General features: G+C 39.8%; 1 protein-coding gene across 7 annotated transcripts in view; it reads right to left on the bottom strand.

Annotated features, from left to right (window-relative positions):
- Otud4 (OTU deubiquitinase 4) overlaps positions 1–18,223 on the bottom strand; it is a 28,912-nt gene extending 10,689 nt beyond the window's left edge. For 2 of the 7 annotated variants that reach the window (XM_048333467.1, XM_048333471.1), the window contains exons 1-13: positions 18,021–18,222; positions 14,242–14,325; positions 11,628–11,678; positions 9,494–9,540; positions 8,213–8,285; positions 6,641–6,722; positions 4,531–4,663; positions 3,944–3,995; positions 3,363–3,480; positions 3,205–3,269; positions 1,437–1,534; positions 346–449; positions 58–244 (exon numbers count right to left, since the gene is read on the bottom strand). In XM_048333467.1, the coding sequence (XP_048189424.1) occupies positions 58–244; positions 346–449; positions 1,437–1,534; positions 3,205–3,269; positions 3,363–3,480; positions 3,944–3,995; positions 4,531–4,663; positions 6,641–6,722; positions 8,213–8,285; positions 9,494–9,540; positions 11,628–11,678; positions 14,242–14,325; positions 18,021–18,191 (1,265 nt within the window). In that variant the 5' untranslated portion in view covers positions 18,192–18,222. Of the gene's footprint in view, positions 1–57; positions 245–345; positions 450–1,436; positions 1,535–3,204; positions 3,270–3,362; positions 3,481–3,943; positions 3,996–4,530; positions 4,664–6,640; positions 6,723–8,212; positions 8,286–9,493; positions 9,541–11,627; positions 11,679–14,241; positions 14,326–18,020 lie in introns of all 7 variants that reach the window. The other 5 variants (XM_048333470.1, XM_048333468.1, XM_048333469.1 and 2 more) reach the window with 5 other exon arrangements.
- Positions 18,224–25,179: the final 6,956 nt, after the last annotated feature.

The raw sequence follows: 25,179 nt of genomic DNA, 5'->3' as shown, positions 1-25,179 counted from the left end.
AAGTGTAAGTAATATGGCAAATATATCCAAAACTTCTGAGATGATTTCCAGAATTACCTTATGATCTGTGACGGTGTCCTGCTGAGATTTTTGTGCTCAATGGAGGATTTCTGAGTCTGGGACCCTGAAGAGTAACTAGAGAATACATGCTGTTTTACTCCCGAAGGATGCTGCAGTCGAGGAGGTAGTGCAGATGGGGCTTTTATTGGCTTGCTTGGATTCTTTGGCCCTCTGTAATCCATGTCTATGGCAAAAGTCCAGAAGTCACTCATAATATTCCTATTACACACAAAGCCAATACCACTATACCTATCCCAAAGAAGTGACAACTGGATATGCTCCTACCAGAATGCAAATTCTGTCCAGGAGCAGGAGGTTTTTTCATCTTCTTTCCTGACACTGTGTTCCAGCTTTCCGGGGGAGGTGGTTTGAGGTTCTTCAGTACATGTCTTCACAAGGACAAAAAGACACAGTATCTTACAATACTCCCAGTGAGAACACTAAGACAAATATTCTACGTAAGTATTTTACTGCCAACTTATCTAAAATTTGCCACCATTGTTTCTCACATTAGAACAAATGAAAACTAAAACCAGAATTTAGCAATTCTATTAAAAATTAAAATTCTATTAAAATGACATAAGTCAAAAGTACATTTTCTAACTTAAAAAACAGAAGCTTGGCCTTAAAAACAATCTAAAGAAAAGACTAAAGGATGTTATTCTGCTTTTACCTAATGCTACTACAGTTCAAGTGGCTAGGGAGGTCTTATTATGTTAGACACACACGTACACATCAGATAAAAAAGTGTGTAATGTCTAGATTTGCTTTCAAGTAATCCACTGTCATTCCCATTTACAAAACTAAGTATTGGATAGAATTTCAAAATATGGCCAAATGCTATGTGTTGCTAAACTGGGTGTCATTATATTGAGTCTACAGTACTATATATTCTAAGGAATATATATGTATGTAGGTGTAAATTTTTCTTAGTAATAAATCTCAATGTGATTTATTACCATTTTCTTAAGAGCAACTGAACTAAACTAACTTTATTAACAAGTCAATAACTGTCTAACATGCACTTATAGAATATTAATTGCATGATGCCCTACATGAAAGTAGAAATGGATATTTAGAGGTTGAAAGCTCCAAAGCTCCTACACTTTACAATCTACTCAATTTCTCAAATTGCTTTTGTGAATTATAGTACTATTTAAACAATCTGAATACAGCAAGTATTTCTTAAAGTTTGCAAACGTGGCATGTGAATTCAAACTATTTTTCTAAAGATCTGACCAAATTAATTTTATCAGGGCAATACTTTTCATTGAATTTGCAAATTCAAAACAAAGGGCCGTTGAGAAATGCTCATGACTATAATATCAGGTTAAATGGAAGAAGTAGTGAATGACTTAGCTGAGGACAGTACATACTTTTTCCCCATTTCTTCAACCAAAACTGGTCCATTTTCAGAATGCCCCCCTTGGGTGTCTGCACTAGGAAATTTCCCATTGTGATCCAACTTAACCTGCTTAAACAATGCCAGAAATAAAAAAAAAAAAGTCACTTGATTCCTTTGCACCAATGATTAGTTATTAAATTTTACTGTCTTCAGATTAAAGTGAAAACCTTAATCGAGAAAAAAACAAATTCAAAAAGGTACAGTAAATGAGCCTGTCTCCCTAAGATCCCACATCTCCCTATCTTGATCTAAAAGAAAACCTTTCGTTAATTCCTTTCAGTATTTTTTCTAACCTGATTTTCTAAATAGCTCAAGAAACAGACACATCTATTAAATCTTCAAGAGAGGAAAAACAACTTAGCCAGTCCTGGATCTGAACCTTAAGACCTGGCTTTTCTTCTTACTACAATATAACCTTGGGAAAACAGAGGTGTGGCTCAATTGGTAGAGTGCCAGTCTTGAATGAAAAAGCCAAGCAAGAGAAGCTGAGTTTAAGCCCCAGCACAAACCACAAGCATTTTTTTTTTTTTTTTTTGCCAGTCCCAGCCCCACAATACACTTTTGGTTCTGGTTTTGTAATAATATTTTCCCTTAAAAAACAACTACTTTGGGGCTGGGAATATGGCCTAGTGGTAAAGTGCTTGCCTTGTATACATGAAGCCCTGGGTTTGATTCCTCAGCACCACTTACATAGAAAAAAGCCAGAAGTGGTGCTATGGCTCAAGAGGTAGAGTGCGAGCCTTGAGCAAAACAAAGCCAGGGACAGTGCTCAGGCCTTGAGTCCACGCCCCAGGACTGGCAACAAAAACAAAACAAAACAAAACAAAAATTTTTTAACTACTTTGTAAATTATCTTCCCATCTTAGCATTACTAAAATTCTAGACCAGATAATTCATTGTTGTGGGTCTTCTGACACTTTTCCCTGTTTCTATTATTTCACACTTTTCCCTACTTATGTTAAGCTCTTCCAAATAAAACTGCCTCTTACGTTCATTGAAAAACTTAAAAACCAAACCCAACTTTGTTGTAGACGAGCTGTCTTGTGCACTGTAGGAGATGTTATTAGTCTTAGAGAGAAAAGTCCTCTTAAGGTGTCATTCGACTTTAAAAAATATCAGAGGTTAGCAGGGCACTGGTGGCTCATATCTGCAATTCTAGCTACTCAAGAGGCTGAGAGTAGGGGATGATGGTTCAAACCCAGAGCCTCCAGAGAGTAGTGAGACTCTTAACTCCAATTAACCAGCAAAAAGCCAGAAGAGGAAATATGGCTCAAGTGGGAAAGCACCAGCTTCAAGTGGAAAAAGTCAAGCAAGAGTTCAAGACCTTGAGTTCAAGCCCTTGTCAGTACAAGCCCTTGTAGTACACCTATTAAATAAATAAAACCATTATATATATATATAGTGGTTCATGCCTATAATCTGTTACACAGAAGGCTGAGATTTGAAGCTAGCCCAGGCAGACAAGTCTGTAAGACTATCTACAATTAACTAGCACAATGCTAGATTGTAGGCATGGCTCAAGTGGTAGAGCAGGCTCAAGTGGTAGAGCACTAGCCATGAACAAGAAATCAAGAGGGAGGCCTTGAGTTCAAAGCCGTACAGTACCACCATGATCTCACAAATATAGGCAGAAAAGATAAATACATTAGTGAAATTCAAATTTACAAAACATTCAGACCTCAACTCTTTCTCCTAGTTCTTAAAATAAGTCCTTTGTTCAATTAATAAAAATCGCTTACCTGCTGTTTACTTCCAACTTCATACTGTAAGCCTGCAGCAATGGAATAATCATGTTTTTGTTGGACTATCAAAAAAAAAAGTGCAATGTAAAATTTACTTCATTATTTTCAAGTGCCACAAAACAACCTTAAGGGAAATGTGGACTTTTGTAACATACCTTGTTTAGACTTGAGCCAAATTTCATATTCCACATTTCGATAGACCGTTGGGTTGAGTGACTTCAGAACCTTTCTGGAAAAAGGAAGGCTAGCAGGGTTCCCAGTGTTCTTTGGGTCCTTAGCCAAGAGAGTAAGGAAGTCCAATTAACACTGAAATGCTTTATAAACATTTTTGTTTCAGATAAATACAATCAAATCCAAAAATGAAAAACAACCTCAAACATTAAGGAGCCACTTATAAATGTAAAATGATCCTGACAATACCCCCACAAAAGACCATAAATCCCTGTGAGTTTATGTAAAACAAGTTAAAATCTTGCTGGGCACACCGATGGCTCACTCCTATAATCCTAGCTACTAAGAAGGCTGAGATCTGAGGATCGTGGTTCAAAGCCAGCCCGGGAAGAGTCCCCATGAAACTCATCTCCAATTAACCACTTAAAAACCAGAAGTGGAGCTGTGGCTCAGATGGTAGAGTGCTAAGAGCACAAAGAGGTTCAAGGACGGTATTGAAGGCCTGAGTTCAAGCCCCACAACCAACAACAGAAGAAAAAAGCAGTTAAAATATTTTTTAAAATACCTCTGATGAAGGCTTAAATCCATTCACATCAGCAGCAGTGGTAGTTTTGCTCCTACAAGGGACAAAATATAGCCATAAAATTAAGAACAGAAAAGCATTATTTGCATGTGACTTTCAACCTCTAAATATCTAATTGGATATAATACAAAAAGCCAAAGCTATATACTCCAGTAAAATCAGTCAAGTTTTAGTATAAATATTCACACATGCATATCTGAAAGTCAAAGACTTATCACTAAATAATACTAGCTACTATTCAACAAGAACAAAAATACAGTATTTCTAAGACACAATAATTTAATTTACAAAAGCTCAACATAAACTTTCAAGAGTTGAGCACACTAGTGGTTTATGCATGTAATCCTAGCTACTGAGGAGACTAAGATCCAGCAAATCAAAATTCAAGACCAGCCCAGAAGAAAAATCCAAGAACTTATAAAACTTCCTAAAATGAATGGCAGGGTAAGAAACTTGATTCTTGTTTTATGAATAGCAACAAAGATTGTTATTTTATAAATGCTAACAATTCAATATGTGAGACAATTTTTAAATCATTCTAGAAAGATAGGATTTAAATTCACTCTTACTTGCAATTGTCATCCTCTGAATCTGATATTTCACTGTTGTTTTCATCAACTACTTCAGAAGTTTCAAGTCCCATCATGATTTTACTAACATCAGTTTTAAATACTTTCTCATACAACAATTCATAAAGGAGAGCTATAATTAATGAGAAAGATTTTATACATTAACTGTAGGCATTTACAAAAAAGTAGGAACCGGATAAAAATGACTATATTGCTCAGTCTTCTAAAATCCTAAGTGAACATCTGTACTATATTATGGTCAAAACATAATAAACATTACCTTGAGAGCAACAAGAATTGTCTTTGCATATCATAGTTTGAAATCATCCTTTTCTTAGAATATCTTTTTTTATTTTGGCCAGTCCTGGGGCTTGGACTCAGGGCCTGAGCACTGTCGGTGGCTTCTTTTTTTTTTTTTTTTGGCTCAAGGCTAGCACTCTGCCACTTGAGCCACAGCGCCACTTCTGGCCATTTTCTGTATATGTGGTGCTGGGGAATTGAACCCAGGGTCTCATGTATACGAGGCAAGCACTCTTGCCACTAGGCCATATCCCCAGCCCCTAGAACATCATTTTTTAAAACGAAACTATAAAAAGGTACCAAAACTGTAAATCAAGTATAATAATCAAGTATAATAAAAGGGAAAGCTAACACATGCATACTGAGCAATTATTACATTCCACTAACTATACTTAAGCTTTTTGTATCTTCTCATGTACTCTCAGCACACAAAATACAATACAGTTGTACACATTTAGGGATGTCACAAACCTAATCAAAAGATGTGATTTAACTACACTAAGCAACATTAAGATGGAGTGAAAGAGAAATATAAAACAGCATAGTATGTTAGCTTTCCTACTACCTAGGACAAGTCACTTCTCACATTTCTATAAAACAAAGGATGAGCCGGGTGATGGTGACTCATGCCTGTAATCCTATTCAGGAGGCTGAGACCTGAGGATCATGGTTCGAATCAGCACAGGCAGGAAAAGTCTTTGAGACTCTTATCTTCAATATATTCCAAAAACGCTGGAAGAAGAAATGTGGTTCAAGTGGTAGAGCACTACCCTTGAGCAAAAACTCAGAGCAAGCAAGGCCTGGAGTTCAAGTCCTAGTAGAGTGCACAAAAAAATGCATGTCTATCATATCACCTGGCTTCAGATTTTAGTTTTACATAAAAACATAAGGTCTTAGAAAATGGATTCTCAGTAAACAGGAAAAAATTATTTTACCAAAAATTGAAAACAATATAGATTTGACAACTCTTGTTTATTATTAGCCTTATTACAGTGAGCTTTATGGAAACAAGTGCACTAAGAATTCATGCACAGTGGTGCTCACCATCTAAATGAATCCCCAGAGTCCTGCTTGTCACAGACCATCTTTCTTCCAGATTCTGGTAAAAGGAGATGCACCCCTATCACCCACACTTTGAAATTCAGGAGGGGGGCAGGCTACACAGGCTTTCTTCCCCACAGGCTAAATCCAGACTACAATAAATAAGGAACGTGGGGGAAGACACAGCCCAAGACAAACAGGTAGACTTTAATTTGGAGATTTCTCAAAATGTAACATGTCTTTAAATTTTTTATTGCTTTTATTACAAGTATCTTGACTGGCCACTGCTACCTTAATAGAAGAAAATGTGTTATATGACTGCACAATCCCAAAGCTTTATATGAGAAACCTATTCTTTCTCACAACAGATAACAATGGACTAACAATGGAATGATCCATTTGTCTTCTCCCACAACATTATCCCAAATGAAGGAAGGAAAGAAGTTTCTTGAAGGAAAGATTTAAGAAACCTGGAGATAATTTGCTGGTCACATGGTGGAGTAGTCTTACAGGTATCTTCTGGTTCAGGCCAGGGACATTACTAGACATCATGCAGGAGATAGGAGAGCACCCACAGGGAGAACTATCTGACCCAAAATGTCAATAGTGCTGATATTAAGAGCCCCCACCTTTCAAATGCTTGACTTGTTCAGTCATTCGGATTTTCACAGTAAGTATTAACAATGTAAAGAAAATGCTCAATGTACAAATCCCTATTAAACCAGTTCAGGAATGCCATTTCCTAGATAAACACCAAGTGATAACTTACATTGACACATAGCAGAACTTTCTTTATACTTTATGGGATAGACAATATCATAATGATTTCCATTTGAAAAACACAATAACACCTGAAAGGGAAAAATAAGACATATTTCAGTCTGTCTTATACCCATAGAGACATTTATGAAACACTTTAAGTCACCAATGCCTCTAGATAATTTTTTAAAAGGTATTTTAGAAGCACCATATAAATCAGTAAGTTCTTACTGACTTAGAGAGATGTTTATGGAATCTCAAAAAGTCAACTATATGAAAACATTCGTTCCAATTAAAAAACATGAGAACCAAAAAATTGTAAGAAAATGTTCACACATACAATCCCATTAGCCAGGAGACTAACGTAGGAGAATAGAGAGTTCAAGTCTGTATAAGCTACAGACACTGTCTCCAAAAAAGAAAGAAGAGCATGAAAAAGAGCACTGGAGAGTGAGAGAAGAAAGTATGTCAAGCTTTATTAATGCTATTTCTCCAGAGGCAAAACTCAACGATAAATTTCCTAGCTTTAAGATTTAAAGTATTTTCTTAATTGCTGATTACTTAACAGAAATTTACTTACTACATTTTGTTTAGAATGTCATATCCCAAAAACTATAATTGGAAAAGTTAGATCTAGAGCTTTTAAAGGCCATACAAAACTAGCAGATTCTTAGAATCATTTCCCTTCTTAACATTTTTAGTATGGAGACATACAAGTCTCTTCAACTTAGCCTATATGATTCTGAAACAGCTAATTAAAACAAAATTTAATGAAGCAGTTTGGGTTTTCCCTCTAGGGTTCACAAAACTTTTTTACTGTTTCCACTTTATGACCAAATAATACAACAACACACATATCATTAAAACTGTATGTATGACTATCAAAAGTAATTCTGACTGGGCACTGGTGGCTCATGCCTATAATCCTAGCTACTCAGGAGACTGAGATCTGACAACCGCAGTTCGAAGCCAGGTAGGGCAGTATTCTCTCCACTAAACTTTTTTTTTTTTAAATAGCTTGAAGTGGAGCTATGTATTAAATGAGCTCACCTTGAGCAAAACAAGCTCAAGGACAGTGCCTAGGCTGAGCTGAAGCCCAGGACTGGCACAAAAAATAAAAAATTCTTCTGAATACAGAACTTAGAACCTACATTTACAACTCTATTCAACTTAACAGAGGCAAGGTAATACAAAAGTTACCAAATCAATGTTAATTACTCATCATTAAAAAATTCACAATTCCAGGCTAGGAGTTTGGCCTAGCATACATGACACCCTGGGTTCAATTCCTCAGTACCATATACAGAAAAGGCCGGAGGTGGCACCGTGGCTCAAGTAGTAGAGTAGCCTTGAGCAAAAAGAGCTCAAGGACAGTGCCCAGGCCCTGAGTTCAAGCCATGACAGATAGATAGATAGATAGATAGATAGATAGATAGATAGATAGATAGATCTCCACAGATCCATAGCTTCTTCACAGAAATATTTCAAAACCTCATTGAGAATTATCACTTAAGAGGTCAAGGTGGCAAATAACTGGTTTATGTTATTTAAATCTTTTACAAATACTTAGAAAAGGTCTTACCTTTTCAGGAAAATTATTTTCAGTAACTTGCGAAGGAGAAACATTTGGCTCCCGATATATAACAAAATCTTTCCTGAAAATAAGTTCAAAATTACTTAAGGAATATACCTCATGACTTTAATCATTCAACCATTTACTAATTTAACAAGATCCAGAGTATGTTCCAGGCATTAGAGATACAGCATAAGAAAGTAAACAACAAAAGTCATAAAAACCCATTGTAAAATACCTACACAAAGATACATTTTCTAAAATATAAATTTTCAAACAGAATTTGTATATAAATAACTTCATACAGAATTCTAGAGATCTCAAAAAATAAAATCACAGAAATTTTGACTATGAAATTTTAATATTTTGAAAAGAAAAAATATTGATGTTCCCTTCCTGAACAATAATTGTGAAACTAAGTAAGATGCTATTTTAGTTCTGTTATAATAGCCATTCACTGTAACAGGTCCTGGGAAAAGTAGGTCATCTCTCTTTAAGGCTGATAAAGGATAGTTGGATCGGACACAACTCAGAAAAATTTTCATATCCTGTCTTTTTTTTTTTTTTTTTTTGCCAGTCTTGGGGCTTGAACTCAGGGCCTAAGCACTGTCCCTGGCTTCTTTTTGCTAGCACTCTGCCACTTGAGCCACAGCGCCACTCCTGGCTGTTTTCGGTATATGTGGTGCTGGGGAATTGAACCCAGGGCTTCATGTATACGAAGTAGGCACTCTTTGCCACTAGGCCATATCCCCAGCCCAATTTCCATATCCTTATCCAAATACATTTTGAGAAATTAGATATCCTGCAGATATCTGACAGCAAAATCTGTTGCAATTTAGAAACAAAGTAAAATAAAGCCAGGCATGGTGCCACACACCTATAATCCAAAACTCAGGAGATGTGTAGACAGAAAAGTTAGGGGTCAGCCTGGGCTACAAAACAAAAACTAAAGCAACAGGAAAACATTCAATACCCAAGGTATAAAATGGCTTTGCTAGTCTAACATTTTTATTTAAGTGTAGTTTTCCTCCAGTGATTTTTTTTTTTTGGGGGGGGGGGCCAGTCCTGGGCCTTGGACTCAGGGCCTGAGCACTGTCCCTGGCTTCTTCCCGCTCAAGGCTAGCACTCTGCCACTTGAGCCACAGCGCCACTTCTGGCCATTTTCTGTATACGTGGTACTGGGGAATCGAACCTAGGGCCTCATGTATCCGAGGCAGGCACTCTTGCCACTAGGCTATATCCCCAGCCCCTCCTCCAGTGATTTTTGATTTACTTATATTTAGTCTTTACCTGTACATGAGGGAAAGGGCACTTATTTCCACTTGTCCTACCCATTCCTGTATTAAAGAAAAAGAAAGTTAGCACATAGATACCACACATTTTTATAGTATTTTTTATATAATGCCTTTACATATACTCCTTAGGCAATAAACCTAATGAGCTTAGTCTTAATACCACTAATACTGTGAATATTACCAAAGCATTTAATAGAACAGATCATAAAATATTAAGACGAAAACGCAGTCTATTAAATCTTTGGCAAGTATCTTTTACTTCTGTAAATTGAGAACTTACTGACAAAAAGGTTTATCCTCCAACCTAGTCCACAGAACAAAACAGCTTATTTCAAGAAAATGTTGAATACAAGCAGAAAAAAAAAGCAGAAGCAAGTTTTTTCGGGTACCAGTGGCTCAATAATCCCAGCTACTCAGGATGCTGAATTATGAGGACTGAGGTTTGAAGCCAACCTGAACAGACAAATCTGAGACTTTTTAAAATTCTATTTTTGTTGGGTTAAAAGTAACAATGGCTATTGTAAATCTTCAGCCCTATCCAGGATTAGTTGAAAATTACTTTTTTTAAAAAGTTTTAATCAATGTTCATGCCTTCTACTATGGGCTGTAATTGTACTTAGCACTTTTTCTGTGTAAGGTACATCGTAAGGATAAAAGGCTGAGCCACTCCAGAAAACATACAGCCCTTCCCCAGCCACACAGCCCTGATTACCTCTCATTACTTCTTACCTTTACATGCTCATGGCCCACACTAACTTCCTGTCCTGTGAATCTGCCTTACTCAGTTTTAATTTCTAAGATACCCTTCAGCCAGGGCATTGCTTACTTATAACTTATTCAGACTTCTAACGTGAACTCACTCTGTCAAGCTAGTTGGGAATAAAACCGTGGTGCCTATAACATTGTAAGGTACATGTACTTTCCTAACTTAAATCTGACTTTCTTGCCTATTACAGAAAATTTCTTTGGTCATCTCATATCTATACATCCCCAGGGTGACTAGCAATTCTTAGCCATAACTCAAGCACTCAAATTAGTGCTAGAGTATCAAATAGATACACCAAATCATTCACCAAACATCCTTCTTCCTATGCATGCTAGGGACAAACACCTAAAGGCCTTGAACACACTAAGTACATGCTCTAACACTGAGCTACACACCACTATATTTGGATCTTTATTGTGAGAACATTAACTTTGTAAGCAGGAAAAAAAAGAGAACAAAAAATTGATTTCATTCAACAAGATTGAGCAAATGTGCTAAGAGGTGGACACTCTTATCAATGTCTCTACTCCATTCACAAGCTAATCACAGGAAATGGAATCTCCAGAAAAGAAATCTACCTTCTTGCCAGCCTTAGCAGAAGTTTTCTGAGACTCCTTCCCCAAATTAAACAGCAAAAACACAGTAGTGGAGTGTGGCTCAAGTAGCAGAAAGCCAGCTATGAATAAGAAAGCTGAACAAGAGCATGAGGACCCAAGTTCAAGCCCCATTACTGGTCTGGCAGGCAAGCACAAACACACACACACAAATTCTGCCTTCTCAATTATCTAAGGAAGAAATCAAACCTCACCTTAACAAATCGCACACACTCTCCAATACAATTATTATTTAAGATTTTGTATGATACATTCATAAGCCATTGTGACAAAAATAAAGATAGTAGAGCTCTACCCTTAGTGAGGAAGCCTTTGGCAAATCATGCCAATTATTTCAAATTATATCTTCCACAAAATGGGTACCTAAGATGTAGAAAATGCTTATAAGCAATCACAGTATTGTCATCTGTAACCCCCATAATCCACTTCAGTGTGTGTACATGCACACACGTCAGTCCTGGGGCTTGAACTCAGGACATGGACACTGTCCCTAAACCTCTTTACTCAAGGCTAACACTCTGCCAATTGAGCCGCAGCTCCACTTCTAGCTTTTGGTAGTTAATTGGAAATAAGAATCTCATGGACTTTCCTGCCCAGGTTGGCTTCAAACTGTGATCTGCAGATCTGAGCCTCCTGAGTAGCTAAGATTACAGGCATGAACCACTGGGCACCTGGCTTTCCACTTCAATAAAGTTTAAATACTTATTATAACAGATAATAAGAAATAAATGTATTAAATTATCACATACCTGTGGATTTTCTAAACGTTTTAAATAGTCTTCAAATGACCCCTCTATAAACTGCAAAAAATAAAATTGTATTAGAAATGTATTTAAGAAATGATTAAAAACAACTGTGAACTGCTTCAAGTATTCAGGTTCACTTTGAATTACTAAGCTCCTACTGATCTGAGATACAGCATACATATGTAACCTAACCATGACAATATACGCAAATTAAAACTACAAACTTAAAAGTATGCGTGTATACTTGTGTGACAGAATCAATAAACAGCATAAACATACAAAAAGAATTTAAAGAAGAAATATTGCCGGGAAGGCTTTCCACAAAGAATGATTCAAGATGAAGACTTGCCAGAATCAGAACTGACACGAGAGGATACTCCAAAGATTGTCACTGGGAAGACAGGAACAACCTGACCAAATATATAGAGAGAGCAAGGTGGTACAAAGGAGGGACAAATCAAATGGGGGTCAGCAGAGAACATCTAGCCCAATAGTATTTTTACATTACAGAGAAAAGGTAATATCCAAAGTCAATGCTCACAACATTCTAGACCAAAAATATGATGAAAGCATAAGATTAATGTGGTAAGCTGGGTGCTAGTAGTTCATGCTTGTAATCCTACACAGGAAGGTAGGATCTGGAGGATCAAGGTTCAGGTCCAGCCAAGGCAGAAAACTCCAAGAGATCCATCACCAAAATAATGAGCAAAAAGCTAGACTCGATTTGTGGTTCAATGGTACAGCAACAGCTGAACAGGGAAGCCAAATCCAGCTCAAGACCCTGCCTGAGTTCAAATCCTAGTACCTGCAAATCCGCTGGGTGTCTAGGAGAATAAAACAAAGACATACTAGAGAAGAAAGGGTATATCTTAAAAAAGATATGTAAGTATTCATTGCCTCCTAGTCAGCTATGCTAAAGAGATGAAAACAAAGTAATAGCGAATTGGGGATTTTAAAATCAATAGCAAAATTTTCCTAATGCCTTGCTTCCTTATCAACATGAATTACAAACTGTCTACTCACCCTACCTTTTTTCCTCATAGCTACTGCAGTAACTTCAAAAAGCTCTGATCTTCCATATTCCATTTTTAAACTGCATGCCCAATCACTTTAGCAACATAATTAAAAATATTCTTCCTAGTCTACAAAAATCTTTTTAAGCACCCAGGGACTTTTTATAAACTTGGATTCATACTTCCATACATTGTATACTATCCAATTTCCAAAAAGTTTCTTAAATCTCAACACACATTGTTTATTTTTTATTTTTATATATTTTTATTTTATCTCACCAATCAGATGCTACTATCACATATTAGATATTACAATTTTAAAATAAATAATACAGAACTACTGTAAGTTAACTGCATCTAATTCGAGCCTTCTTTCCAAGCAGAAAGTATCCATCCAGATACTTGTCAGTAACAAGTTACATCCCTTCCCACAATACCTCTCTCCCATTTCTTGCCAATAGAACTCCTAAAAGGCTATGATTATGAAGTGAAACTTTCCCCTTTATTTTCACATGACCATACCTCATTAAGATTATATGGACTACACAAGTGAAAAGAAATGAGTACAGTAGTACTTAACCAAAGTTAACAATGTCTACTATTGTGAATACAGTTTTACCCTCTAGTGAATAATTCACTTGCACTTTCTTCAAGTATTATAAGCCTTCCCTGACCCTCTTTACCACCACATTTTAATCTTCCCCATTACCAGGGTTTTAGCATAGATATTGTATCAAAAGAAATAAGTATTCATTTGAATATTATATTGAACCTATTTGAATATTATACTGTAGCAAGCAGATAGCTCTCCTTCCTATAATATATTACTATCCATCCTAAATCACAGAATCCAAATTTGCTTGAATATAGGGATTGCTTCAACACCAATCCAAGAACACATTCAAACTAAGAACTCTTATATTTTGGTTCTGCACAAAGTTTCAGTATTCTTGACTAGTGAATGAGGGAAATGCCACTACAAGTTGTCAAGTTTATACAATTCTAAGTAATAAAACCAATAACTAATAAATACTGTAAGATTTTAAATGTAAAATGAAAATAGGTCACTGTCATATCTTATTCCACAGCTTACTATATGCTAGGGAAAACCATGGTTATTATACAACATTTTAACTACTAACCACCATTTACACAATTACAGTGTTCTGATGTGATTTCACAATGAATTCTGCAAAGTAAAAATGTATAAGTGCCTTCCAACAAAATTAAAGATTCAGCATTTTAATACCCAAGTCTGAATGTTTTAATTCATAAAGAATTTCCAATCACAGAGACCACTATGAATCAATACTTAATCCCCTGACCATATCAAAGAAGCTAAGCTTACAAAAAGTTTGTTTATAGGTCATAGTTCCACCCAACACAGCTTACTATCTTATCCAGCATGGAAGCTTTCAAAGTATATGTACAAACAAGTATAATACAAAATAGCCTAGAAAATATCACAACTAAACCAATTTTTACAAGGGTCATTTTCATAGGCTGAATTTATATCTAGCCTATAAAATTCCCTTTAAAACATTGCTAAAGGCCAACATGTAAATTCAAGTCAAGACACTATCACAGTTGACATTTTAAATTACCGCTTCAAATTTCTCTCTGTTTTCCCGAAGATAGTGAATGCAGGCCATTCTAACTTCAACATGGCGAGACTGAGAGTGCAATACCTAAAAGGAAAAAGCAATACATTGTTTTGTTAAAAGTGGGTTTAAATTCCAATGCATTCTCTCACACTCAAAAAGAAATCCAGCATATACCAGTCTCTCCATTTTCCTTTCTATAATTTCAAGATCATCTTCAGCTTTCTCTACACATGGTGACAACATGACATAGAAAAACAACAATATATCTATGCCAAATGTCACTCTAAAGATCTGATTATCATTTCTACTTTAGGTCATTAAAATCAACCCTTTGAGGACATCTTAATAATCCTAGTTACACAAATCCTTGCCAAGCTGTACTGTGCCTCATTCTATAGTTACTAGAAAACCAATTGGCAACTTGGCCAATAGTCCTCCTTCAGCACCTTAAGTCTATAACAGGTGTTTTTCCCCCAATAATCTTGAGTATACTTAGTGTCTTTCTATGGAAATAAAGTCCACCAAGGTTTCAGAAAAATTAAAGCATCCAAATGGGTAGTAGTCTGAAGCATGCAAACTCTGTGTTGTCATCCAACTGATGGGATTTGTTCTTATGTTCAAAATCATAAAGCATCAACCTAAAAGGTATGTACCAGATCCTCCCAGTACTTTACCATGAAATTCTTTTCCATTACTAGATATTTCAAATGATACTGCTAATATCACAATTAAACCATGAGGCTCTCTGGCCAATTTGTATTAACTGGAACTAGCTTTAAGGGTTACAGCTCCAACTGAATGAGTCTCCCTAGGACTTTGGCTAAGAAGTGAAGAAAGGGAAGGCTGCAGCTGCCTGTTTTACAGCCACCACCCACAGGACCACTGGAACAACTGCCTGAACAACTAGTAAGTCCTATGATGCTGAAACAAATTCTATCTCCAATTAGGCAGCTAAGAGCTGGAAGTGGAGGTATCTCAAGCGGCATAGTGCCAGTCTTGAGCGGAAAAAGCCAACCAAAAATGCAAAGCCCCAAGTTCCAGGCCCAGTATCAGCACACCCAAAAAACAACAGAGTAGCCTAACTTAGTGTATGTTTTCTACATTGGAAAGACTATCCAACTATTTCATAAACTACCCAATTGTTTGCCATTTCAACAAATGACAACTAGCATTACAACTTTCACAAAAATTACCATCAGACTCTTATTATGAATTAAGGAATTAATAGCATTAGTAAGCCTCAATGTCATATGATAGGGCTTTTCCTGCCATTAACAAGTAAGCTACTACTAAAGCCATTTACCTAGCAACAGATGGCTGACATATTAAGTTAAGAAAGCTTATTTCTTATCCCAAAAAAAGGAAGCAGATCTAATGGTTCTCTAGATTTTAGCACAGAGGAACAATCTGATCTTGTTGTTGGAAGCAAAACACAGCAATTTCCATAAAGTGTGAGACACTGATAATCTAGATAGCCCAATACTACAAGAAAAGGTGAAATTATATTGTTTTTTTAAAAAATCAAATTACTCTGCAAGTCCAAGGACAGTGAGGTCAAGAAGAATTCAAAAGATATGGTAGATATCTTTGCAAACGATTACATACGTAGAAAAAATAAACTAAAAGTCTACTAAAGTAGACTTTTTCCTGGTTACTTAGGACAAGAAAGTGATAAACATTAGGAAGGCTGAGACACACTGTTTTAACAAGTTCTCTAAGAGGACCCTATTTTTAGCTTCACAGCTAGGAGCTGACTCAAGTCAGCTTCTTGTAGGCCCAAATCCACAAGTGCTAAAAAATAAACCAGAGGGCCCATCTAAATCAGATAAATTGGGAAGGAAAGAAGTCTACTCTGAGACTCCTCCCCCTCTGTGAAGCTTGCCATTGAGATTACTCATTTACTCCTTGGAAACGAAATGATGTGATTTACAAGAACTTCCTCCAAAATAACCCCTTGGTACAGTTTTTTTTCCTTTGTCTGTCCTGGGACTGGAACTCGGGGTCTAGGGACTGTCCCCACACGGCCACTGCCAGTTTTCTCCTGGTTAATTTGAGATAACAGTCTCATGGACTTTCCTGCCCCAGTTGGCTTCAAAATGTGATCCTCAGATCTCAGCCTCCTGAGTAGCTACAGGATTACAGCAGCTGGACATAGGACTTTAGAAGGTTGGTACACTACTTATTTCCTTTTCCACACATACACTTTGCCTTTGGCCGTTATGGTCACACTTGTCTGTGTCTACTGCAACCTCGCTTCTCCCAAAGTTCAGTCTTGAAGTAAGCTCAATATACTCAAAGTGAACTGCATGGCTGATGTTAAATCCTTAGTGTGGCTAGTTCTTGCAGCTTAAACATACTTAAAAATCAAAACCCCACTACAACATGAAGAGAATTCTGTGTGATCAAATACACCAAATATCTATGGCATCTAATAATGCTGATAGACACAACTAGACTGGATACTTCATCTCCAACTCTATTTTCTTCCTCCTTCCTAACCAAACTCGAGTCAAGGAATATATAGGCTGACTTTACAAGTTAAATCGGCGGCTGGTATCTGCTGGTCGATGGTGGTGGTGGGTGGAGAGAGAGGGAGGAGAGAGGTGGACAAGAGAAGTAGGAGGCTGCACCCATCTAGTAAGAGCTGAAGTGGGTGTGTGAACATAACCCAAGTACATTGGACCATACTGAATTTTTGAAAATGAAAGAGGACTAAGTAAGTGAAAAAGGATAGAAGTCGGGTCTGTCTGTGGTGCCTCAGGAAAAATGTCTGGCTGTTCCTGCAAACACAATGCAAACATGAGTTTTAATCTATGCTAGTAAGGACATAGAGTCTTTGAAAAATAGCCTACAAATGTCTTATTAAACGGGCACTAACTCCTGTCTAGATGGACATACCAAGTTGGGTGTGTCTTTTTTTTCATTTTTATATACTTTTTTTAAAACAAATCATAAAAGCCATTATAAAGTAGGTGGGGAGGGGGAGGGAAGCATCTAAACCCTTCAGGGTGGCAGCGTGGAGTTCTTAAGCAAAAAGCAAGCAAACTGTGAAAGATGGATGACATTTTACTCCAGGACGGTCACGTAAAACTTTTTAATCCAACTTCTCTCAGGGGCAGTGGCTTTTCCAGCATGGGATTGGTTTTGGTGACTGCACACCTACAACGCGGTTATTATATAACGTGGAAGAAACTTGCTCTCAAAAAAAGAAAAAAAAATCAGAAGCACCCCCTTGGGCTCCGGTGTCGAACTTTAACCTTTTGTTTGTTTGTTTGTTTTCTTGAGGTCTACCTCCACTGCCCCGTGCCCGGAGGAGTGGGGATCGACTCCCGGGGCAGGCTCGTCGGCGGATTGGGTCCTCTCCCCAAGTCGGCCCCCGGGGCTCCCGGTGACCCCGGGTGAGCCTGACCACCCCACATTCCAAAGTCCGGCCGGCCCCGCGGGGCGCCGCCCCGGGGCGCAGCGCGGCCCCGCAGCCCAGGCCCAACGCCGCCGAACCCAACCGAAAAGCGGCCGGGCCGGGGCCGCCCGACTGGGGGGGAGGGGGGATCGTCCCCGTCCCCCCCTAACCCCCACTCCCACCCCCGACACGGACAGCCCCGTTCCGGCCTGACAATGGGGCCAATGTGACGCGGGCGGGCCGCGCGCAGCCCCCCACCCGACCCCACCCCACCCCCGGAACGTGGGGGCGAGCGCGGGTCGCGGCCGCCGTCGGGACTCACCCACCCACCCACCCACCTCCCCGGCCCCGACCCGGTAATCCCGGAAATCCCCGGTACCTGCTCCGCCACAGCCCGGAACAAGCACGACCCGTCCTTGGCGACCAGTTTCCGATACAAGCCCAGTTTCCGCAGATAGGCGTCCATGGGCGTCGTGTCCTCGCGGGGCCCCTCGACGCCCAGGTCCCCGCCGTCGGGCGCACCGGTCGCCGCCGCCGCCGCCGCCTCCATATTGCCAGGGCCGCTGCACAGCGGGTCAGCCCCACATGGCCGCGCCGCCGGCGGCTCGACGCCCGGGCCTGGGGCGGGCGGCGGCTCGGGCGCTGCGGGCGGCGGCGGCGGCGGCGGCGGCGACGGGAAGAGGCGGCGACGGCCCGAGGCGACGGCCCGCGCTCCCCCGGAGCATAAGGGAAGCCCGGGCTCGGTGCAGGGCCGACCGCACGCGGCCGGCCCGCGGAGGGACCACGCGCCCCGGGAGGACCGGGAGGAGGGAAGGAGAGAACCGCCGAGGGCCAAGGTGGGGGGGGGGGGCCGCTTCCCGACGGCCGCGCCGCCCGGCTCGGGAAGTTTCCTGCTTCTCCCGACTGGCGTGAGGCGAAGGCGCGGCGCGCGCCCGGCCGGCTCGGGACGAAGCGAGGCCTGCGCGTGCCCCGAGCGCGCCCCACGTCGGGACCCGAGGAAACTAACAGAGAAAGACGCAGCCTTCCGTCTCCCCGCCGCTCAGGAGGACGCCGGAGGGGCAGGAAGCAGGCGGGGCGCCCGGCACCCTCAGGGCCCCGAATTTGTTTTCGCTTTCGGCCCTACAGCGGAGAGGATGACGGGAGATGTAGTTTGGGGCAGAGGCAGGAAGTCCGCGTGAGGCGGGCGGTGACGCCCGAGTCGGGAAGGAAATCCCCCCTCCGTGGACTACAAGTCCCGACAAGCTTCGCGACACAACCCCTGCGGGAGCCGGCTGGGCGCTTCCCAGGTCGCGTCCGGGAGCTGGCCGCGGGGTCGCCGTCGCCGACGACGACGCGGGCGACCAGCGCGCGCCGCCCCGCCCGCCTCGCAGCGCGCCGCGCGGCCGCCGGAGTGCGCGTGCGTGCGCGTGCGCGGCGCGCGCGCGCGGAGTTGCCAGGGCCACGGCGCGCGCCCCGCGCGCCCTTTGTGTATTTCCAAACTGAGGGCGCACCTGTCTCCACGCGGGGCGGGTCCCGGAAGCCCGGGCGGCCGCTTAGCCCCGGCGGGAACCCTGCCCCAGGGTGGGGCGAGTCCCGCGCCACCTTCCCGGGACGCCGGACTGCGGTGGCACCACGCACGCTCGGCTCGCGGTTGAACCGCCCCGCGGCCTGCGCGGCCTGTACCTGTCACGGAGCCGCGTCGTCGGTCGGTCTGTCTGACACGCGCACACACGTCGTGCAATTGCTTTTTTTTTTTTTTTTTTGTATTTCTATTTATTAACAGTTGCGTCCGGGAGTTGCCATTCGACAAATCTCGTTTATAATGATAGTTTATAATTATATGATGAGTTGTAAATGCGTGCAGATCCAGGCGGGGACGCCCCCGGGTCAGGAGCGCCCGCGGAGGTCGGTCCGGCCGTGCTCGGAGGTGTAGATCCGACCTCCCCCCGCCCCCCCCCCCCCCCCCCGCCGGAGTGCCCAGGCTGCGCCCTGGCCCCGTCGCGAGGCTTTCCAACTCTGTAATGCCAGCATCTTCGTGTGCTTTTAGAAATGCAACGTTCGGTGTCTTTAAAGTACATCACCTCCCCCACCCCCACCCCCCAAAACAATCTACTGCAATCTTGAAGATTTAGGTGTAGACTTGTGAGCAAACTCGCATTGAAATGAGGACGAGGCAGGCCAAATGGCGAGAATCCTACAGAAATTACTAATTTAAACAGAATCACTGCCCAATGGAGTTTTCAATGCAAACAATTAGTTGTGTGTTCGTTTCCATAGAACATGTAGACTTCACTGTTGTTTAAATAGTCTATCTCCAATTGTGCTGACTTTAGAGAATATAAAACATTTTAGCCCTACGTTTAAAAAAAAAAAAACCTTGTCCCAATTTAAAATAATGTTTAGATGTTGTAGAGAGGAAATGCTGAAACACTTTTATTTTTAATCTAGTTGCAGGTGAAACATTCCTGACGTATATATGTGTGTGTATTATGTATGTTTGTATACTTCACATTCTGCTCAAAAGAATATCCGTGTATTGCCACAACTTAAAACAGCCTGGCTTTTAGACCTGTAAGAATTCAAAATAATCTGTAAAAATTAACAAATTTCTAAAATGAGTGAATTCTATATCACCAGTCTTATATGCAAACTTTCTAGCATGCCAAGAGAAAACAGGCTTTCTAGCACACCTTTCCTAACGCTTAATATTTCTTCAATGAGAATTTCTGAAGCAAATTTTGTATTCACTATATACTTATGGGAAATCTGGCAGTATCTTGGAGAAATAACACATTTGCAGGAACTTCACATCAAAAAATTTATTACTCCTTGTTTTGTAATTGAAATTATCAACACAACACAGTAATTCTTTTAAACCAAAATAAGCCTTACTGAATTTTATATGCACAACCATTTTATTTCTTAGTAGCTGGTAGAATTTGGAGTATATTTTCCATTGTGAGTCATGGTCATATTTAAATCATTTAAATGCACTTACATATTTCCATAATGAAGTAATATCGCCACCATCTAAAACCCCAGGATTTCTCTGAAGTACTTAAGAGAAGCCAAATACCCCTTTTATTTTATCATACTACTTTCACCACAAAGCTTTTAATTCATTGGGAATAGTATAATCTGAGTAATAATGGACGATTATTGGTTTAAGTATTCTAATACAGAGTCTATCTAGCAGGTATTTTTTGGGAATTATTAAATCCTAAGAAAATAGAGACTTATCAGGATTAATAAAAATGCTGTTTTCTTGTATAAATTGTGATTTGGTATCAGAAGCAATAAATAACACATCTGATGTTTTCTACATTGGCTATTGTGGCAAGTTGGCTTATCTTGGTTCTTGCTGAATGAATGCAAAGCAGCCTTAGTTCCAAAATTAGAAGTGTTGCACCTGTTCTGTCTTACCCTGGGCCCGCATAAAGAAATGTTTTAGGTATTTTGAGCCCTAATCCAAGACAGACCCTTTGTATGCCAACTCCCCAAATATAGCTCCATGTTCAGGAACGTGTGAAGAGTTTGTGTCTTTAAACAGGAACGTAAGGTGGTGAAACTTATTTTCAAATGATCATTACTAATATTAACTTTTGAGACTTTTCAAAACAAACTAGATGTACTTGAAAATGTTCATTCTGAGGGAGCCATTTCTGACCAAAAATTGTGGAGAACTTTAAAAAGACTTTTTTTTTTTCAAATAAAACCTGAAAGATTCAAAGCACCTGAGAACCTCACGAGATTAACAAAATAAATCTTATGCAAATGTGTCAACTGCATTTTTTACACAGTCAATTCCTCCGTTTGTTTACTCTGACAAACCAGTGCTAATAATTGTAATAAATGGAATTATGGATTTTTGCATATCTGTGTGTGTGTGTGTGTGTGTGTGTGCTGGGGATGAACCCAGGACATTGTACACACTGAGCACGTGCACTCTCGCTGAGTTACACCTCTAACCCCTGGGTTTTTAAAATGTGTTTTTTTTAGCAGTTTTCATTTTTAAATGGCTTCTATCAATAAATTGATTTATCAATTATAGATTTTTGGAGGTTTTGGTTGGGAGAATTTGATATTGTGGTAGCCAACCCTAAAAGGCCCCTAAGTGATACCTACTCTGGTACTCACATTGTACAGTGGTTCCCACTTGGTGCCAGAGTCAGTTTACCTGGACAACAGAATAAACCAAAAATGACATATCTCTTCTAAGATGAGATTATGAGAGACACGAAAGCATCCAGGTATCGGTCTTTCGCTGCTTCTCTTGTGAGTTACTCTGTGTCAGACATAGAAAGATTCTCTAAGGCCCTAGAAACTTTCTAATAGATAATGTGTGGATCCTCCAGCCAGGTCAAGCAAGCATTGGGATGACTGCAAGAACCACCAGCTGAGACCTAAACTTCTAACGTGCAATAGATGGGCAATACAAATACAATGCTTCAATGGTGGCTTCTAATAGTAGAAATAGAATGATATATCTCAATAACTCATGAGAATGATCACTGATGTTAACAGCGGTTTTACCACTTCTCTGAGTCCCAAGCGAAAACAAGATAATTTACCAAAAAGTGAAACTAGGCAGTGATGTTGTTTGTTGTGTTGTGTTTTTAATTTATAAGATCTTTTAAAGTTTGAATAACTTCCCCTCTCATCGCCCTCCCCACTTCTGAGTATTGAAAATACCCAGCACTCCCTAAGCGCGTTGTATTAGGCAAGTGCTCTACCACTAAGCTTTACCTCCAGCCCCACAAAATATAGTAACCTAAGAATGTCTGGGTTTTATTGTCAGCATTTGTTTTATTTTCTAAAAAAAAAATATCCAATTGAATCCTACCAAAAAAGTTATTTTGTGAAAAAAGACCTGTTCTAGATCCTAGGCTGCTCATTGTTGCCTTCCCATTTTATTTCCCCTAACTACTAACCAGTCACGTGGCCTCTCATCTTTAGACTGCATTTCCAATCTTGAACAGGTGATGATGTTGAGGCCAATGGGATAAAAGCAAAACAGATTAACTTCCAGCCCATCTTAAAGAATGATGCCATGGCCCTCCACTCTCTCCTATGTCCTATGGTTAAACTAGTCAGCTTTGATCGTGCAAATACAATACCCTAAGAGATTACAAGATTACAGAGCACTGATTGTGATTTAATTTCATATCCTATATGTGAGTGTGTGTGTGTGTGTGAGTGTTTTGCCAGTCCTATAACTGAGGCCTAAATATATAGAACACAGTGGACTGAGATTATGTGTTAATGGAAGATAATCTAGTAAATTGTTAGAGAGCAGCTTTGTATGTCCATACAATTAGAATATTATTCAGCTTTTATAATACAAATGAGTGTCTGAGAGAGAGCACTATCATTCAGAAAACTTAAAACCATAGATAATGGAAATTAAAGGTAGAGTGACAAATGAAGAGTCGGTTATGAGTTACTGCTCATATAAATCAAGTAATAAGTACATGGGGGTTCATTGTTCTGTTCTTGGGATTTTATTTGAAATATTCTGTAAAAGCTTAAAAGCAAAGTTTTTAAATATTGCAAGTTTCCTGAATCAGACAAAAGATAAAGCACATTAATACATGATATAGCAATCTCTGCTTGTTGTAGAATCTTTAGGCGATTCTAAAGATCCATCAATGTTTGAAAACATCAAAAACTTGGCAAGAGGGAGACACCTACTTAAGAAAAGGACATTACAAATATTGGAATTGATTGGAAGTAGAAAAGTAGAAAATGAATACTGGCTATATTGTGAGTACATAAATTCCTGTTCTGGATTGCCAGAAAAAGTTCTTAAAGACTCCAATTTTCATCTTATACTCAGTTTATGTATATTGTCACTAACGACATCTAAGGATAAAGTTGTATTTTTGAAATGGTTAGTAAATGAAAAGTTGATATCCAGATTTTCCATTATGGTAACAAATACCTTAAGTAATCAGCTTATAAAGAGAAAACTGGTACTCATGCCTGTAATCCTAGCTACTCAGGAGGCTGAGATTTGAGGATCAAGGTTCCAAGCCAGCCTAGGTAGGAAAGTTTGTGAGACTCTTCAATGACCCACCATAAAGGTGAACATGGATCTGTGGCTCAAGTGGTAGAGTGCAAACCTTAAGCAAAAAAAATCTCAGGGACAGTTTCCAGGCCCTGAGTTCAAGCACCAGAATCAGCACATAAAAGATTACAAAAATCCAAAACATCAGGATGAGAATGTGGCTTAGTGATAGAGTGCTTGCCTAGCATGCATGAAACCCTGGGTTCAATTCCTCAGCACCATAGAAGCAGAAAAAAACAGAAGTGGAGCTGTGGCTCAAGAGGTAGAGTGGTAGCCTTGAGCAAAGAGAAGCCCGGGACAGTGCTCAGGCCCTGAGTTCAAGGCCCAGGACTGGCCAAACGAAACGAAACAAAAATCCAAAGCATCAGAGATGCATATGCTATTCTTTAATAAAATTGAAAATTTACATGAGTTTTTATCATCTTTGAGATACAGTTGGCACACAATAAAGTATATGTGTTTAAAGTATACATTTGGTAACCATGCACCCAAGAAGCCATCACCACAATCAAGATGATGAACCTATCTTATTGATAGATATTTGAGTTGCTTTCAGTTTGGGATTGTTAAAACGAATAGGAACAACTCAAATACCTACTCATACAGTGAAATATTACTAGCAATAGAAATAAAAGAAGCACTAATATGCACTACCAATTAGATGAACTTTGGAAATATTATTTAAAATGAAACAAGCCTAACACAACAGGCCCATTTATAAGAAACGTCTACAATACGTAAGTCTATTTAGATAGAAAGTAGAGGGCCTGGGAGGAATGAGGAGTTGATTGCTAATTGGGAAGTGTGTGTGTGTGTGTGTGTGTGTGTGTGTGTGTGTGTGTGTGTGTGTGCCAGTCCTGGGGCTTGAACTCCAGGCCTAGGTGCTGACCCTGAGCTTTACTGGTAAAAGCTAGCACTCTACCACTTGAGCCACAGCTCCACTTCTGGCATTTTGCTGGTTAATTGGAGATGAAGAGTCTCATGGACTTTCTTGCTCAGGTTGGTTCCCAATTATGATCTCAGACTCCTTAGTAGCTGAGATTACAGGCATGAGCCACTAGCACCCAGAAAATTGGCAGGATTTTTTTAAACAGGCATGAAAATGATCTAAAACTAGATTATTGTACAACAGTATGGATAAACTATGAAATTACACATTGCAAAAAGATAGGTCTATGGAATTGAAATTATCCCCCCAATGAAGCCAAAGTATGTAAAGTAAAATCCAAAAATAAATACACATTATTTTTCTCTGGGTCTACTACAAAGCTCAGTTTCATAAAGTAACATTTTCTTGTGCCAAAATCTTAGCGCCAATTAATTCAGTTAGCATTGGTTTCATTTTCCTCAATTAACAAAAACAGTTAACTGCTTAGCTGATTAGTAATATAATGTCTGTCTGGTATTATCTCCTAGGTTAAATAACTCCAGCAGTGCTGAGACTCTACATTCTTCCCTCACTGTAATACGGGAGACAAAACAAAGCAGAAGG

The sequence above is a fragment of the Perognathus longimembris genome, chromosome 24 (genome assembly GCF_023159225.1).
Source record: "Perognathus longimembris pacificus isolate PPM17 chromosome 24, ASM2315922v1, whole genome shotgun sequence".
Classification (NCBI taxonomy): Eukaryota; Metazoa; Chordata; class Mammalia; order Rodentia; family Heteromyidae; genus Perognathus; species Perognathus longimembris.
The sequence above is the reverse complement of the archived record's forward strand: the minus strand, read 5'-3'. Positions and strand labels throughout refer to the sequence as shown.